General features: G+C 42.2%; 1 protein-coding gene across 5 annotated transcripts in view; it reads right to left on the bottom strand.

Annotated features, from left to right (window-relative positions):
• The window catches only part of rab3il1 (RAB3A interacting protein (rabin3)-like 1), a 30,256-nt gene extending 15,216 nt beyond the window's left edge, over nucleotides 1-15,040 (bottom strand). Inside the window, exons 1-6 of one of the 5 annotated variants that reach the window (XM_042321531.1) lie at nucleotides 14,908-15,040; nucleotides 13,452-13,870; nucleotides 8,857-9,112; nucleotides 7,687-7,782; nucleotides 7,085-7,162; nucleotides 6,708-6,950 (exon numbers count right to left, since the gene is read on the bottom strand). In XM_042321531.1, the coding sequence (XP_042177465.1) occupies nucleotides 6,708-6,950; nucleotides 7,085-7,162; nucleotides 7,687-7,782; nucleotides 8,857-9,112; nucleotides 13,452-13,684 (906 nt within the window). In that variant the 5' untranslated portion in view covers nucleotides 13,685-13,870; nucleotides 14,908-15,040. Of the gene's footprint in view, nucleotides 1-6,707; nucleotides 6,951-7,084; nucleotides 7,163-7,686; nucleotides 7,783-8,856; nucleotides 9,113-12,392; nucleotides 12,464-13,451; nucleotides 13,871-14,907 lie in introns of those variants that run through there. The other 4 variants (XM_042321462.1, XM_042321554.1, XM_042321505.1 and 1 more) reach the window with 4 other exon arrangements.
• Between the last annotated feature and the right edge of the window lie 739 nt (nucleotides 15,041-15,779).

Here is a 15,779-nt window from a genome sequence, read left to right as displayed (position 1 = left end):
GAACTCAATATTAGGACGGTGTTCATAATGTTTTGTACACTCAGTGTATAGGCGCCGTTATAAAGTATTTTTTTAATTTCAGTTGTCCCACCCCCTCCAAGGCGCAAAGACCAGGCAGAATCACAGTGGCAAAGAAACAACAAGAAGGAAACCTTGAGGAACCAGAGGTTTGTGGTTACCTGGCGGCTGAGAGACTTTGGCCTCTCCCCAGTAGGGTTCATAGGTCACAGAGACAGAGTGACCCGGAACCAGACATAGAATCAGCAAGAGGAGCGCAGGAACAGTAGGCTGAGAAAGGAGAGAGGGAGAGAGGGAGGGAGGAAGGGAGAGAAGGTGAGATGGAGGGAGGAAGGGAGAGAGAAAGAGAGAGGGAGGGAGATGGAGGAAGGAAGAAATGGAGGGAGGGAGAGAGAGGAAGCGATGGGAGGGAGAGAGAGATGGAGGGAGGGAGAGAGAGAAAGCGATGGAGGGAGGGAGAGAGAAATGGAGGGAGAGAGATAAATAAATGAAGGATGGGAGAGAAAGAGATGGAGGGAGGGAGAGATTGAAAGAGAAAGAAGAAGAGGGCAGGGAAAGATGATGACGATCAAGAGAAAACAGGAAGAAGGATCACATGATGTAAGGAAGAGGAAGATCAAAATAGAAAGGGAAGAGAGGAGAGAAATACATTGACAAGAGTTATAGTAGGAATCAGTAGTAGAGTTATAGTAGGAATCAGTAGTAGAGTTATAGTAGGAATCAGTAGTAGAGTTATAGTAGGAATCAGTAGTAGAGTTATAGTAGGAATCAGTAGTAGAGTTATAGTAGGAAGCAGAGTTATAGTAGGAATCAGTAGTAGAGTTATAGTAGGAATCAGTAGTAGAGTTATAGTAGGAATCAGTAGTAGAGTTATAGTAGGAATCAGTAGTAGAGTTATAGTAGGTAGCAGAGGTATAGTAGGAATCAGTAGTAGAGTTATAGTAGGAATCAGTAGTAGAGTTATAGTAGGAATCAGTAGTAGAGTTATAGTAGGAATCAGTAGTAGAGTTATAGTAGGAATCAGAAGTAGAGTTATAGTAGGAAGCAGATTTATAGTAGGAATCAGTAGTAGAGTTATAGTAGGAAGCAGATGTATAGGTGGAAACAGTAGTAGAGTTATAGTAGGAATCAGTAGTAGAGTTATAGTAGGAAGCAGAGTTATAGTAGGAAGCAGTAGTATAGTAGGAAGCAGTAGTAGAGTTATAGTAGGAAGCAGAGTTATAGTAGGAAGCAGTAGTAGAGTTATAGTAGGAAGCAGAGGAATAGTAGGAAGCAGAGTTATAGTAGGAATCAGTAGTAGAGTTATAGTAGGAAGCAGTAGTAGAGTTATAGTAGGAATCAGTAGTAGAGTTATAGTAGGAATCAGTAGTAGAGTTATAGTAGGAATCAGTAGTAGAGTTATAGTAGGAATCAGTAGTAGAGTTATAGTAGGAATCAGTAGTAGAGTTATAGTAGGAATCAGTAGTAGAGTTATAGTAGGAATCAGTAGCAGAGTTATAGTAGGAATCAGTAGTAGAGTTATAGTAGGAATCAGTAGTAGAGTTATAGTAGGAATCAGTAGTAGAGTTATAGTAGGAATCAGTAGTAGAGTTATAGTAGGAATCAGAAGTAGAGTTAAAGTAGGAAGCAGATTTATAGTAGGAATCAGTAGTAGAGTTATAGTAGGAAGCAGATGTATAGTAGGAATCAGTAGTAGAGTTATAGTAGGAATCAGTAGTAGAGTTATAGTAGGAAGCAGAGTTATAGTAGGAAGCAGTAGTATAGTAGGAAGCAGTAGTAGAGTTATAGTAGGAAGCAGAGTTATAGTAGGAAGCAGTAGTAGAGTTATAGTAGGAAGCAGAGGAATAGTAGGAAGCAGAGTTATAGTAGGAATCAGTAGTAGAGTTATAGTAGGAAGCAGAGTTATAGTAGGAAGCAGTAGTATAGTTATAGTAGGAAGCAGAGTTATAGTAGGAAGCAGAGTTATAGTAGGAAGCAGTAGTAGAGTTATAGTAGGAAGCAGAGTTACAGTAGGAAGCAGAGTTATAGTAGGAAGCAGTAGTATAGTTATAGTAGGAAGCAGATTTATAGTAGGAAGCAGTAGTAGAGTTATAGTAGGAAGCAGAGTTATAGTAGGAAGCAGAGTTATAGTAGAAAGCAGTAGCAGAGTTATAGTAGGAATCAGTCGTAGAGTTATAGTAGGAAGCAGAGTTATAGTAGGAAGCAGTAGTATAGTTATAGTAGGAAGCAGTAGTAGAGTTATAGTAGGAAGCAGAGTTATAGTAGGAAGCAGTAGTAGAGTTATAGTAGGAAGCAGAGTTATAGTAGGAAGCAGTAGTAGAGTTATAGTAGGAAGCAGAGTTATAGTAGGAAGCAGAGTTATAGTAGGAAGCAGTAGTAGAGTTATAGTAGGAAGCAGAGTTATAGTAGGAAGCAGTAGTATAGTTATAGTAGGAAGCAGAGTTATAGTAGGAAGCAGTAGTATAGTTATAGTAGGAAGCAGAGTTATAGTAGGAAGCAGTAGTATAATAGGAAGCAGTAGTAGAGTTATAGTAGGAAGCAGAGTTATAGTAGGAAGCAGTAGTAGAGTTATAGTAGGAAGCAGTAGTAGAGTTATAGTAGGAAGCAGAGGAATAGTAGGAAGCAGAGTTATAGTAGGAATCAGTCGTGGAGTTATAGTAGGAATCAGTAGCAGAGTTATAGTAGGAATCAGTAGTAGAGTTATAGTAGGAAGCAGTAGTATAGTTATAGTAGGAAGCAGAGTTATAGTAGGAATCAGTAGCAGACTTATAGTAGGAATCAGTAGTAGAGTTATAGTAGGAAGCAGAGTTATAGTAGGAATCAGTAGTATAGTTATAGTAGGAAGCAGTAGTAGAGTTATAGTAGGAAGCAGAGTTATAGTAGGAAGCAGTAGTAGAGTTATAGTAGGAAGCAGTAGTAGAGTTATAGTAGGAAGCAGTAGTAGAGTTATAGTAGGAAGCAGAGTTATAGTAGGAAGCAGAGTTATAGTAGGAAGCAGAGTTATAGTAGGAAGCAGAGTTATAGTAGGAATCAGAGTTATAGTAGGAATCAGAGTTATAGTAGGAATCAGAGTTATAGTAGGAATCAGTAGCAGAGTTATAGTAGGAATCAGTAGTAGAATTATAGTAGGAAGCAGTAGTAGAGTTATAGTAGGAAGCAGAGTTATAGTAGGAAGCAGTAGTAGAGTTATAGTAGGAAGCAGAGTTATAGTAGGAAGCAGAGTTATAGTAGGAAGCAGTAGTATAGTTATAGTAGGAAGCAGAGTTATAGTAGGAAGCAGTAGTATAGTAGGAAGCAGTAGTAGAGTTATAGTAGGAAGCAGAGTTATAGTAGGAAGCAGTAGTAGAGTTATAGTAGGAAGCAGTAGAGTTATAGTAGGAAGCAGAGTTATAGTAGGAAGCAGTAGTATAGTTATAGAAGGAAGCAGTAGTAGAGTTATAGTAGGAAGCAGAGTTATAGTAGGAAGCAGTAGTAGAGTTATAGTAGGAAGCAGAGGAATAGTAGGAAGCAGAGTTATAGTAGGAATCAGTAGTAGAGTTATAGTAGGAAGCAGAGTTATAGTAGGAAGCAGTAGTAGAGTTATAGTAGGAAGCAGAGTTATAGTAGGAAGCAGAGTTATAGTAGGAAGAAGTAGTATAGTTATAGTAGGAAGCAGAGTTATAGTAGGAAGCAGTAGTATAGTAGGAAGCAGTAGTAGAGTTATAGTAGGAAGCAGAGTTATAGTAGGAAGCAGTAGTAGAGTTATAGTAGGAAGCAGTAGTAGAGTTATAGTAGGAAGCAGAGTTATAGTAGGAAGCAGTAGTAGAGTTATAGTAGGAAGCAGTAGTAGAGTTATAGTAGGAAGCAGAGTTATAGTAGGAAGCAGTAGTATAGTTATAGAAGGAAGCAGTAGTAGAGTTATAGTAGGAAGCAGAGTTATAGTAGGAAGCAGTAGTAGAGTTATAGTAGGAAGCAGTAGTAGAGTTATAGTAGGAAGCAGAGGAATAGTAGGAAGCAGAGTTATAGTAGGAATCAGTAGTAGAGTTATAGTAGGAAGCAGAGTTATAGTAGGAAGCAGTAGTAGAGTTATAGTAGGAAGCAGAGTTATAGTAGGAAGCAGTAGTATAGTTATAGTAGGAAGCAGAGTTATAGTAGGAAGCAGTAGTATAGTAGGAAGCAGTAGTAGAGTTATAGTAGGAAGCAGAGTTATAGTAGGAAGCAGTAGTAGAGTTATAGTAGGAAGCAGTAGTAGAGTTATAGTAGGAAGCAGAGGAATAGTAGGAAGCAGAGGAATAGTAGGAATCAGTTGTGGAGTTATAGTAGGAAGCAGAGTTATAGTAGGAATCAGTTGCAGAGTTATAGTAGGAATCAGTAGTAGAGTTATAGTAGGAAGCAGTAGTATAGTTATAGTAGGAAGCAGTAGTAGAGTTATAGTAGGAAGCAGTAGTAGAGTTATAGTAGGAATCAGTAGCAGACTTATAGTAGGAATCAGTAGTAGAGTTATAGTAGGAATCAGTAGTAGAGTTATAGTAGGAAGCAGAGTTATAGTAGGAATCAGTAGCAGAGTTATAGTAGGAATCAGTAGTAGAGTTATAGTAGGAAGCAGTAGTAGAGTTATAGTAGGAAGCAGTAGTAGAGTTATAGTAGGAAGCAGTAGTAGAGTTATAGTAGGAAGCAGAGTTATAGTAGGAAGCAGAGTTATAGTAGGAATCAGAGTTATAGTAGGAATCAGAGTTATAGTAGGAATCAGAGTTATAGTAGGATTCAGAGTTATAGTAGGAATCAGAGTTATAGTAGGAATCAGTAGCAGAGTTATAGTAGGAATCAGTAGTAGAATTATAGTAGGAAGCAGTAGTAGAGTTATAGTAGGAATCAGTAGCATAGTTATAGTAGGAATCAGTAGCATAGTTATAGTAGGAAGCAGTAGTAGAGTTATAGTAGGAAGCAGTAGTAGAGTTATAGTAGGAAGCAGAGGAATAGTAGGAAGCAGAGTTATAGTAGGAATCAGTAGTAGAGTTATAGTAGGAAGCAGAGTTATAGTAGGAAGCAGAGTTATAGTAGGAAGCAGTAGTATAGTTATAGTAGGAAGCAGAGTTATAGTAGGAAGCAGTAGTATAGTAGGAAGCAGTAGTATAGTAGGAAGCAGTAGTAGAGTTATAGTAGGAAGCAGAGTTATAGTAGGAAGCAGTAGTAGAGTTATAGTAGGAAGCAGTAGTAGAGTTATAGTAGGAAGCAGAGGAATAGTAGGAAGCAGAGTTATAGTAGGAATCAGTCGTGGAGTTATAGTAGGAAGCAGAGTTATAGTAGGAATCAGTTGCAGAGTTATAGTAGGAAGCAGAGTTATAGTAGGAATCAGTTGCAGAGTTATAGTAGGAATCAGTAGTAGAGTTATAGTAGGAAGCAGTAGTATAGTTATAGTAGGAAGCAGTAGTAGAGTTATAGTAGGAAGCAGTAGTAGAGTTATAGTAGGAATCAGTAGCAGACTTATAGTAGGAATCAGTAGTAGAGTTATAGTAGGAATCAGTAGTAGAGTTATAGTAGGAAGCAGAGTTATAGTAGGAATCAGTAGCAGAGTTATAGTAGGAATCAGTAGTAGAGTTATAGTAGGAAGCAGAGTTATAGTAGGAATCAGTAGCAGAGTTATAGTAGGAATCAGTAGTAGAGTTATAGTTGGAAGCAGTTGCAGAGTTATAGTAGGAAGCAGAGTTATAGTAGGAAGCAGAGTTATAGTAGGAATCAGTAGCAGAGTTATAGTAGGAATCAGTAGTAGAGTTATAGTAGGAAGCAGTAGTATAGTTATAGTAGGAAGCAGTAGTAGAGTTATAGTAGGAATCAGTAGTAGATTTATAGTAGGAATCAGTAGCAGACTTATAGTAGGAATCAGTAGTAGAGTTATAGTAGGAATCAGTAGTAGAGTTATAGTAGGAAGCAGAGTTATAGTAGGAATCAGTAGCAGAGTTATAGTAGGAATCAGTAGTAGAGTTATAGTAGGAAGCAGTAGTAGAGTTATAGTAGGAAGCAGTAGTAGATTTATAGTAGGAATCAGTAGTAGAGTTATAGTTGGAAGCAGTTGCAGAGTTATAGTAGGAAGCAGAGTTATAGTAGGAAGCAGAGTTATAGTAGGAATCAGTAGCAGAGTTATAGTAGGAATCAGTAGAGTTATAGTAGGAAGCAGTAGTAGAGTTATAGTAGGAAGCAGTAGTAGAGTTATAGTAGGAAGCAGAGTTATAGTAGGAAGCAGAGTTATAGTAGGAAGCAGAGTTATAGTAGGAAGCAGAGTTATCGTAGGAATCAGAGTTATAGTAGGAATCAGAGTTATAGTAGGAATCAGAGTTATAGTAGGAATCAGAGTTATAGTAGGAATCAGTAGCAGAGTTATAGTAGGAATCAGTAGTAGAGTTATAGTAGGAATCAGTAGCATAGTTATAGTAGGAAGCAGTAGTAGAGTTATAGTAGGAAGCAGAGTTATAGTAGGAAGCAGTAGTAGAGTTTGTTCCCAAGACCATTATTTTCATCAATAGTGTCCAGTGAATTCTACTAGATGAAAAGCCAAAATGAGTATGACATCCTGGCATTTAAAGCAGACAATAACAAAAACGCACATGCTATAAAATGTATATTTTGCAAAAACACAAAAAGCCTACTACTTAGAACAGCATTATGGGTATTCAGACACAGCCGGTCTGTACTCTGAAGGCAGCTGGCCCTACCTCTTTGTCCTCTCTGACTGGTTGCAGGTCAGAGGGCAGGTCTGAGTGCCCACCAGGGGCCAATGGGAGGGCACCACTGGCACTCTTGTTGCGTGCGTGTCCCCCTCCATGGTGGGGGCTGGAACCCCTGGACCTAGTGCCCGGGGAGAGGAGCTGAGGGTGGGCCCGGCGGTTAGGGGAAGACGGGGTGGAGGTCAGGACCATGGTCTTCAGGGCTGACACCTCCGCCTGCAGAACATCACTCTGGGGAGATACAAGAACACAAGTGGTTATAGACAGTAGTTATGGATTGTACCCATCCCGACACACACACACAGGCCCACCTCTCTAACCCTGAAGGATAAAGTCTTTAGTTTAAACAGGAGACATAAACAGACCTTTCCCTGAGCCTCCTTCAGCTGTTTCTCTGCTGTTGCTTGTTTCACGTTGGCTTCACGCACCATCCTGTGAGCTTCCTAGGGAAACAGCAAAAAAAAGGACATAGTTAACATGCAAGATTCACACCTTTCTAAGTCCAGGTGTACTTATACCATCGCCAGTTCAGCTAGCTGTAAGATGTAGCAGGCCTCGTAGTCAGTCCTTCACTAGTTCAGCTAACTGTAGGTTGTAGCAGGCCTCGTAGTCAGTCCTTCACTAGTTCAGCTAGCTGTAAGATGTAGCAGGCCTCGTAGTCAATCCTTCACTAGTTCAGCTAGCTGTAAGATGTAGCAGGCCTCGTAGTCAATCCTTCACTAGTTCAGCTAGCTGTAAGATGTAGCAGGCCTCGTAGTCAGTCCTTCACTAGTTCAGCTAACTGTAAGATGTAGCAGGCCTCGTAGTCAGTCCTTCACTAGTTCAGCTAACTGTAGGTTGTAGCAGGCCTCGTAGTCAGTCCTTCACTAGTTCAGCTAGCTGTAAGATGTAGCAGGCCTCGTAGTCAGTCCTTCACTAGTTAAGCTAACTGTAGGTTGTAGCAGGCCTCGTAGTCAATCCTTCCTACCTCAAACAGACTGGCAGTTAGCTCCTCCAACTCCTGCTCTAGTTGATCCCGGATCTGTGACAGACGCTCACACTCCTTATCCTTCAGCTTCAGCTCCTGGGAGGGGATAGAAGAGGTGTAGGGTAGAACTGGGTCAGAATAGAAGGGGTGTAGGGTAGAACTGGGTCAGAATAGAAGAGGTGTAGGGTAGAACTGGGTCAGAATAGAAGGGGTGTGGACAGAACTGCAGCAGAATAGAAGGGGTGTAGGGTAGAACAGGGTCAGAATAGAAGAGGTGTAGGGTAGAACAGGGTCAGAATAGAAGAGGTGTAGGGTATAACTGGGTCAGAATAGAAGAGGTGTAGGGTAGAACAGGGTCAGAATAGAAGAGGTGTAGGGTATAACTGGGTCAGAATAGAAGAGGTGTAGGGTAGAACTGGGTCAGAATAGAAGAGGTGTAGGGTAGAACTGGGTCAGAATAGAAGGGGCGTAGGGTAGAACTGGGTCAGAATAGAAGAGGCGTAGGGTAGAACTGGGTCAGAATAGAAGAGGCGCAGGGTAGAACTGGGTCAGAATAGAAGAGGCGCAGGGTAGAACTGGGTCAGAATAGAAGAGGCGCAGGGTAGAACTGGGTCAGAATAGAAGAGGCGCAGGGTAGAACTGGGTCAGAATAGAAGAGGCGCAGGGTAGAACTGGGTCAGAATAGAAGAGGCGCAGGGTAGAACTGGGTCAGAATAGAAGAGGCGCAGGGTAGAACTGGGTCAGAATAGAAGAGGTGCAGGGTAAAACTGGGTCAGAATATAAGAGGTGTAGGGTAGAACTGGGTCAGAATAGAAGAGGTGTAGGGTAGAACTGGGTCAGAATAGAAGAGGTGTAGGGTAGAACTGGGTCAGAATAGAAGAGGCGCAGGGTAGAACTGGGTCAGAATAGAAGAGGTGCAGGGTAGAACTGGGTCAGAATAGAAGAGGTGCAGGGTAGAACTGGGTCAGAATAGAAGAGGTGTAGGGTAGAACTGGGTCAGAATAGAAGAGGTGTAGGGTAGAACTGGGTCAGAATAGAAGAGGTGTAGGGTAGAACTGGGTCAGAATAGAAGGGGTGTAGGGTAGAACTGGGTCAGAATAGAAGGGGTGTAGAGCAGAACTGCAGCAGAATAGAAGAGGTGTACTGAATAACAAGATGGGCCTCAGACACCTTCTGTGCAGCATCTAGCTGCTCTCTGAGGATCTCTGATCCCTTCTCTCTGATCTCCAGGGAAGAGCTCCGGAGGCGGGACACATTGTCTTCATGCTCCCCGCCCCGGGCACCCTCCAGCTGGGCAGCACGCTCCAGCCTGCTACCCTCTCTCCCCCTGGCCTGGGTACCCTGCTCCTGGGGCCTGGTGGGCCTGGGGTCACCCTGCCCTCCACCCTCCACCCTGGGGATTGGACCTGGCTCCAGGTCTACCAACCTTTAGAAAACATCAAAAGATGAGATTTAAAAACGTGTCTGTGCAATGGCTACATGAACATGTAAGCTAACTAGCCCCTTCAGCTGCATGCTTGAGATATTGAGAAAATTAGGTAGTTAATAGGGGGGGCTTCCGAGTGGTGCAGCGGTCTAAGACACTGCATCTCATCTAGCCTAGTGGTTAGAGCGTTGGACTAGAAACCGAAAGGTTGCAAGATCAAATCCCCGAGCTGACAGGGCACAAATCTGTCGTTCTGCCCCTGAACAAGGTAATTAACCCACTATTCCTAGGCCGTCATTGAAAATAAGAATTTGTTCTGACTTGCCTAGTTAAATAAATCTGACTTGCCTAGTTAAATAAAAGTTTTAAATAAATAAATAAAACACAATTGACCCAGCGTGGTTAGGGTTTGGCCATCATTATAAATAAGAATGTATTTTTAACTGACTTAGCCGATTTAGGTTTAAAAAAAGGAATATAATAAGGAATTGGTTGTCAAATTAAATTTTATTTGTGACATGGAATACAACAGGTGTAGACTGGATGAAGCTATATACAGGGAGAACCAGATCAAAGTGGAGCTATATACAGGGAGAACCAGATCAATGTGGAGCTATATACAGGGAGAACCAGATCAATGTGGAGCTATATACAGGGAGAACCAGATCAATGTGGAGCTATATACAGGGAGTACCAGATCAATGTGGAGCTATATACAGGGAGTACCAGATCAATGTGGAGCTATATACAGGGAGTACCAGTACCAGATCAATGTGGATCTATATACAGGGAGTACCAGATCAATGTGGGGCTATATACAGGGAGTACCAGATCAATGTGGAGCTATATACAGGGAGTACCAGTACCAGATCAATGTGGATCTATATACAGGGAGTACCAGATCAATGTGGGGCTATATACAGGGAGTACCAGATCAATGTGGAGCTATATACAGGGAGTACCAGATCAATGTGGAGCTATATACAGGGAGTACCAGATCAATGTGGAGCTATATACAGGGAGTACCAGTACCAGATCAATGTGGATCTATATACAGGGAGTACCAGATCAATGTGGGGCTATATACACAGGGAGTACCAGTACCAGATCAATGTGGAGCTATATACAGGGAGTACCAGTACCAGATCAATGTGGAGCTATATACAGGGAGTACCAGTACCAGATCAATGTGGAGCTATATACAGGGAGTACCAGTACCAGATCAATGTGGAGCTATATACAGGGAGTACCAGTACCAGATCAATGTGGAGCTATATACAGGGAGTACCAGTACCAGATCAATGTGGAGCTATATACAGGGAGTACCAGTACCAGATCAATGTGGAGCTAAATACAGGGAGTACTAGTACCAGATCAATGTGGAGCTAAATACAGGGAGTACTAGTACCAGATCAATGTGGAGCTATTTACAGGGAGTACCAGTACCAGATCAATGTGGAGAGGTACTAGTTATTTGCATTCGGGAAACTATTCAGACCCCTTCCCTTCCTCGACATTTTGTTACGTAAAAGACTTATTCTAAAATGTATTGAATAAAAACAAATACTCATTCTACACACAATACCCCATAAAGACATATCAAAAACAGTTGTTTTGAATTTTTTGCTCATATTTTAAACAGAAATACCTTATTTATTTAAGTATTCAGACCCTTTGCTGCGAGACTCAACATTTAGCTCAGGTGCATCCTGTTTCCATTGATCATCCTTGATTTTGGAGTCCACCTGTGGTAAATTCAATTGATTGGACATGATTTGGAAATGCACAAACCTGTCTATATAAGGTCACACAGTTGACAGTACATGTGAGAACAAACACCAAGCCATGAGGTAGAAGGAATTATTTGCAGAGGTTCGAGACAGGATTGTGTCGAAGGTACAGATCTGGGGAAGGGTACCAAAACATTTCTGCGGCATTGAAGCTTCCCAAGAACATAGTGACCTCCATCATTTTCAAATGGAAGAATTCCAGAGTTCCTCTGTGGTGATGGGAGAACCTTCCAGAAGGACAACCATCTCTGCAGCACTCAACCAATCAGGCCTTTATGGAAGAGTGGCCAGACGGATGCCACTCCTCAGTAAAAGGCACATGACAGCCTGCTTGGAGTTTGCCAAAAAGGCACCTAAAGGAACCTGTGACCATAAGAAACAAGATTCTCTGGTCTGATGAAACCAAGATTGAACTCTTTGGCTGGAGTGAAGGTTCACCTTCCAACAGGACAAAGACCCTAAGCACACAGTCAAGAAAACACAGGAGTGGCTTCGGGTCAAGTCTCTGAATGTCCTTGACTGGCCCAGGCAGAGCACGGACTTGAACCTGATCGAACATCTCTGGAGAGACCTGAAAATAGCTGTGCAGCGACACTCAAAATCCAACCTGACAGAGCTTGAGAGGATCTGCAGAGAAGAATGGGAGAAACTCCCCCAAATGCAGGTGTGCCAAGTGTGTAGCGTCAAACTCAAGAAGACTTGTGGCTGTAGTCACTGGCAAAGGTGCTTCAACAAAGTACTGAGTAAAGGGTCTGAATACTTATGTAAATGTGATATTTCCGGGTTTTTGCTTTGTCATTATTGGGTATTGCGTGTAGAATAATGCTGTAACATAACAAAATGTGGAAAAAGTCAAGGGGTCTGAATACTTTCCGAATGCACTGTAGGCATGTACATGAAGGCAGGGTAAAGTGACTTAGACGTCAGGATGTATAATAATAATAATAATAATAATAATAATAATAATGAGAAAAAAAAAGATCATAGTAGCAGCAGCAAATGATGAATGTGAAAGTGTGCGCGTGTGTTGTCTCGATATGCGTGTGTGATGGGGGGCGGGGGTGAGGGTATCAGTGTAGTGTGCGTTTATATAGACGTGTTGTTGTGAATAGAATCAGTGCAGATAGTCTGTGTAGCCATGATCAACAACTAGATTCAGGCCCTGGACGATTTTTTTGTTTGTTTGTTTGTTTTTGCTTTTTTGAGCGATGGTCAGGGTGCCTGAACCGAATTACAAATACTTTGTAGACTGCAAACTGACCGCAAGAAGCCCAAACAGACATAATATTTGACTAAAGTATTAGGAAGGTGTTAATGTTTTGTACACTGTGTTAATCTCAAGTTTTAATGTCACGTGCACAAGTAACAGTGAAATGCCGTTCTTGCTAACTTTAACCCCTAAAATGCAGTAATCAATAACAATGTAATACTAGAAGAAGAAAAACAACAAGGTAACAAAAACACAAGATATACAAATGAGAAGAACACACTTAAGTAAACAGGGTCCGTTCCAGTAGCATATTTCCAAGGATACTGGATCCATAGAGGTAGATATGTATAGGGGGTAAGGTCACTAGGAATCAGAACATAGGATATACAATATATCTCTATTATAAACTGGGTGGTTCGAGCCCTGAATTGGCTGACAGCAGTTGTATATCCTGATCGTATCATAATGTGATTCATAACAGGAATCCAACGTCTGCCTATTTGTGCTGATCACGTTTGTCTAAAAGTACACAACATCGTTATCAATGATTATGCTGAAAATATAATTGAAAACAATAACATTATAAAACATCACACCGTCGTTTAAGAATCGCAACAACATGCGAGGCTGAATTTGTCCTAATGCCATTATGTCAATCGGAACAGCACACATTCACCGGGTTTCCCATTCCAGCTCTCCGCCCTTACCCTCTCACCACCCGGCTAGAAGATTCACCTCGTACCGTCGCCGTGACCTCGATGGCATCAGTTTATGTATCCATGAATTCCATAAATTGTTACAGTAACCGTTTGCTGACGATATTATTCCATTTAGAAGGATTGCAATCGTTTCAAAAACAATGTTACTATTAAATAATGCTGACGAAACGCCACGGGCTACAATGTTTAGTCGAGATATCAAACTGGGTAAAGTTAGTCGAATGTTATTTTGTTCCTCAAGTTTTGAGTCGCTGTATACGACGCTGTTTGCGATGCGTTGTAAGATAGTCTATTTTCATTCCTGCTCATTCCGATTGTAAAAAGGGACGAGATGTGTTGTCAATCTGCCGCAAGTCACATGATGACAGGCATCCTCCCGTCCCAACCCGTTTCCAGTTTAAAAAGAAACATGAACAAATATTTCCCTAGGGTGTTGTTAGAACACATTATTGTCAAACAGAATATTCACGTTCACAGTATATCTGATATATGCCTTTTATGTGGTACAAAATGAAGATTCGTTATGGTTATATGAAGACAATCCTAAAAGCCACAGGCTTGGAACCAACCTACAGCTGTGAAGGACAATAACAAATCAAACCCATAATGGTGTCTTTTACCTTCCAACCTCACACCTCTCTTCTTTAGTCTCCTCTCGGTGGGAGTGATATTTGGCTCTCCCTCTCTTCTGAGCCTGCTCTAGAACACTGGGTTTACCATAGAACGTGGCGTTGGAGTATACCTGGATACCAGATCTGGCTGATACGAGAATCTCATACCCTGAATTGGTGACAGAGGCAAGGGGTGGAGAGGAGGACAGCCGGACACTGTGGAGACCCTCAAACGCATCCATGTTTTCCAGGGGCACTAATCCAACTGCAGTTTAATGTCACTTCAGTTACTGTGAAGGTTGTGGCTTCTGTGAAATCATGACCTTCTATCTTTTACTTTATCTCTTGTGTCTGGTGTAGGAGGACCCCTCACTTGAGTAGTCTGAAACACACTTTCCTTGGTTCCACATTTTTTACCTGATGCCTACCTGGGAAAACATAAAAAAGACATGTAACATTAATAGAATAAATGATAATAGATTATAATATAATATATTATAATTTAATTGAATAGAAAATACTTCGGTGGACATTCAACCTACCGAATCAATGAGGTCCTAGGCCTAATTTTAATCAACTGACCAGTTCACTCCACTCCCACCCGGGGACTTCAACTCGCCCCTCTCCTGGCCAAATGAAACTCCCCTCCCACCCGGGGACTTCAACTCGCCCCTCTCCTGGCCAAATGAAACTCCACTCCCACCCGGGGACTTCAACTCGCCCCTCTCCTGGCCAAATGAAACTCCACTCCCACCCGGGGACTTCAACTCGCCCCTCTCCTGGCTAAATGAAACTCCACTCCCACCCGGGGACTTCAACTCGCCCCTCTCCTGGCCAAATGAAACTCCACTCCCACCCGGGGACTTCAACTCGCCCCTCTCCTGGCCAAATGAAACTCCACTCCCACCCGGGGACTTCAACTCGCCCCTCTCCTGGCCAAATGAAACTCCACTCCCACCCGGGAACTTCAACTCGCCCCTCTCCTGGCCAAATGAAACTCCACTCCCACCCGGGGACTTCAACTCGCCCCTCTCCTGGCCAAATGAAACTCCACTCCCACCCGGGGACTTCAACTCGCCCCTCTCCTGGCCAAATGAAACTTAATGTGTGACTTTCTTTCATATAAATATAAATATTCACGCTAAACAATGGGCATACTTATCAAATTGCACTTTTATGTCATGTAAGCCTATTCGTTTAGGATGGGCTATTTATTCAGACAAGTTTACAGATTGACTGGCTATACAGAGTATGGACTGGCTATACAGAGTATGGACTGGCTATACAGAGTATGGACTGGCTATACAGAGTATGGACTGGCTATACAGAGTATGGACTGGCTATACAGAGTATGGACTGGCTATACAGAGTATGGACTGGCTATACAGAGTATGGACTGGCTATACAGAGTATGGACTGCTCGGCAAACTTTTGACAATGGAATGCAGAAGGTATAGCAACTCACCATGTATTGTCCAAACTTGGTAATCAATTAATGTCAAAATACTGAAAATGTTCTTAATCTTAGTAACATGTTATGTCATTCGACCGAAAGTTGCAGTGGACAGAAAAAAACAGCACAGTCCGAAGTTCACCCTCCTGTTCAGTTCGTGTCATTGTTCTCTTCATCCACAGTGAACCGGTTAATATTACTAACACCTCACGCCTCCTGCTGACCTGCAATGCGCATTGCTACCCCCAGGTGGCGATGGAGCGGTTTGAATCACAATTACACTACACGACTAAAAGTATGTGGACACCTGCTCGTCAACATCTCATTCCAAAATCATGGGCATTAATATGGAGTTGGACCCCCCCCCCCCTTTGCTGCTATAACAGCCTCCACTATTCTGGGAAGGCTTTCCACTAGATGTGGGAACATTGCTGTGGGGACTTGCTTCCATTCAGCCACAAGAGCATTAGTGAAATCGGGCAATGATGAAGGGTGATTAGGCCTGGCTCGCAGTCGCCATTCCAGTTCATCCCAAAGGCGTTCGATGGGGTTGAGGTCAGGACTCTGTGCAGGCCAGTCAAGTTCTTCCACACCGATCCCGACAAACCATTTCTGTATGGATCCCACTTTGTGCACGGGGGGGGGGCATTGTCATGCTGAAACAGGAAAGGGCCTTCCCCAAACTGTTGCCACAAAGTTGGAAGCACAGAATTGTCTAGAATGTCATTGTATGCTGTAACATTAATATTTCCCTTCACTGGAACTAAGGGGCCTAGCCCGAACCATGAAAAACAGCCCCAGACCATTATTCCTCATCCACCAAACTTTACAGTTGGCACTATGCATTGGGGCATCCTTTCCTGAGGTCTACGAGGTCTACGAGG

This window comes from Oncorhynchus tshawytscha, linkage group LG01 (assembly GCF_018296145.1).
Source record: "Oncorhynchus tshawytscha isolate Ot180627B linkage group LG01, Otsh_v2.0, whole genome shotgun sequence".
Lineage (NCBI taxonomy): Eukaryota > Metazoa > Chordata > Actinopteri > Salmoniformes > Salmonidae > Oncorhynchus > Oncorhynchus tshawytscha.
Note: the sequence above shows the minus strand (reverse complement) of the source record. Positions and strands in the feature narration are given on the sequence as shown.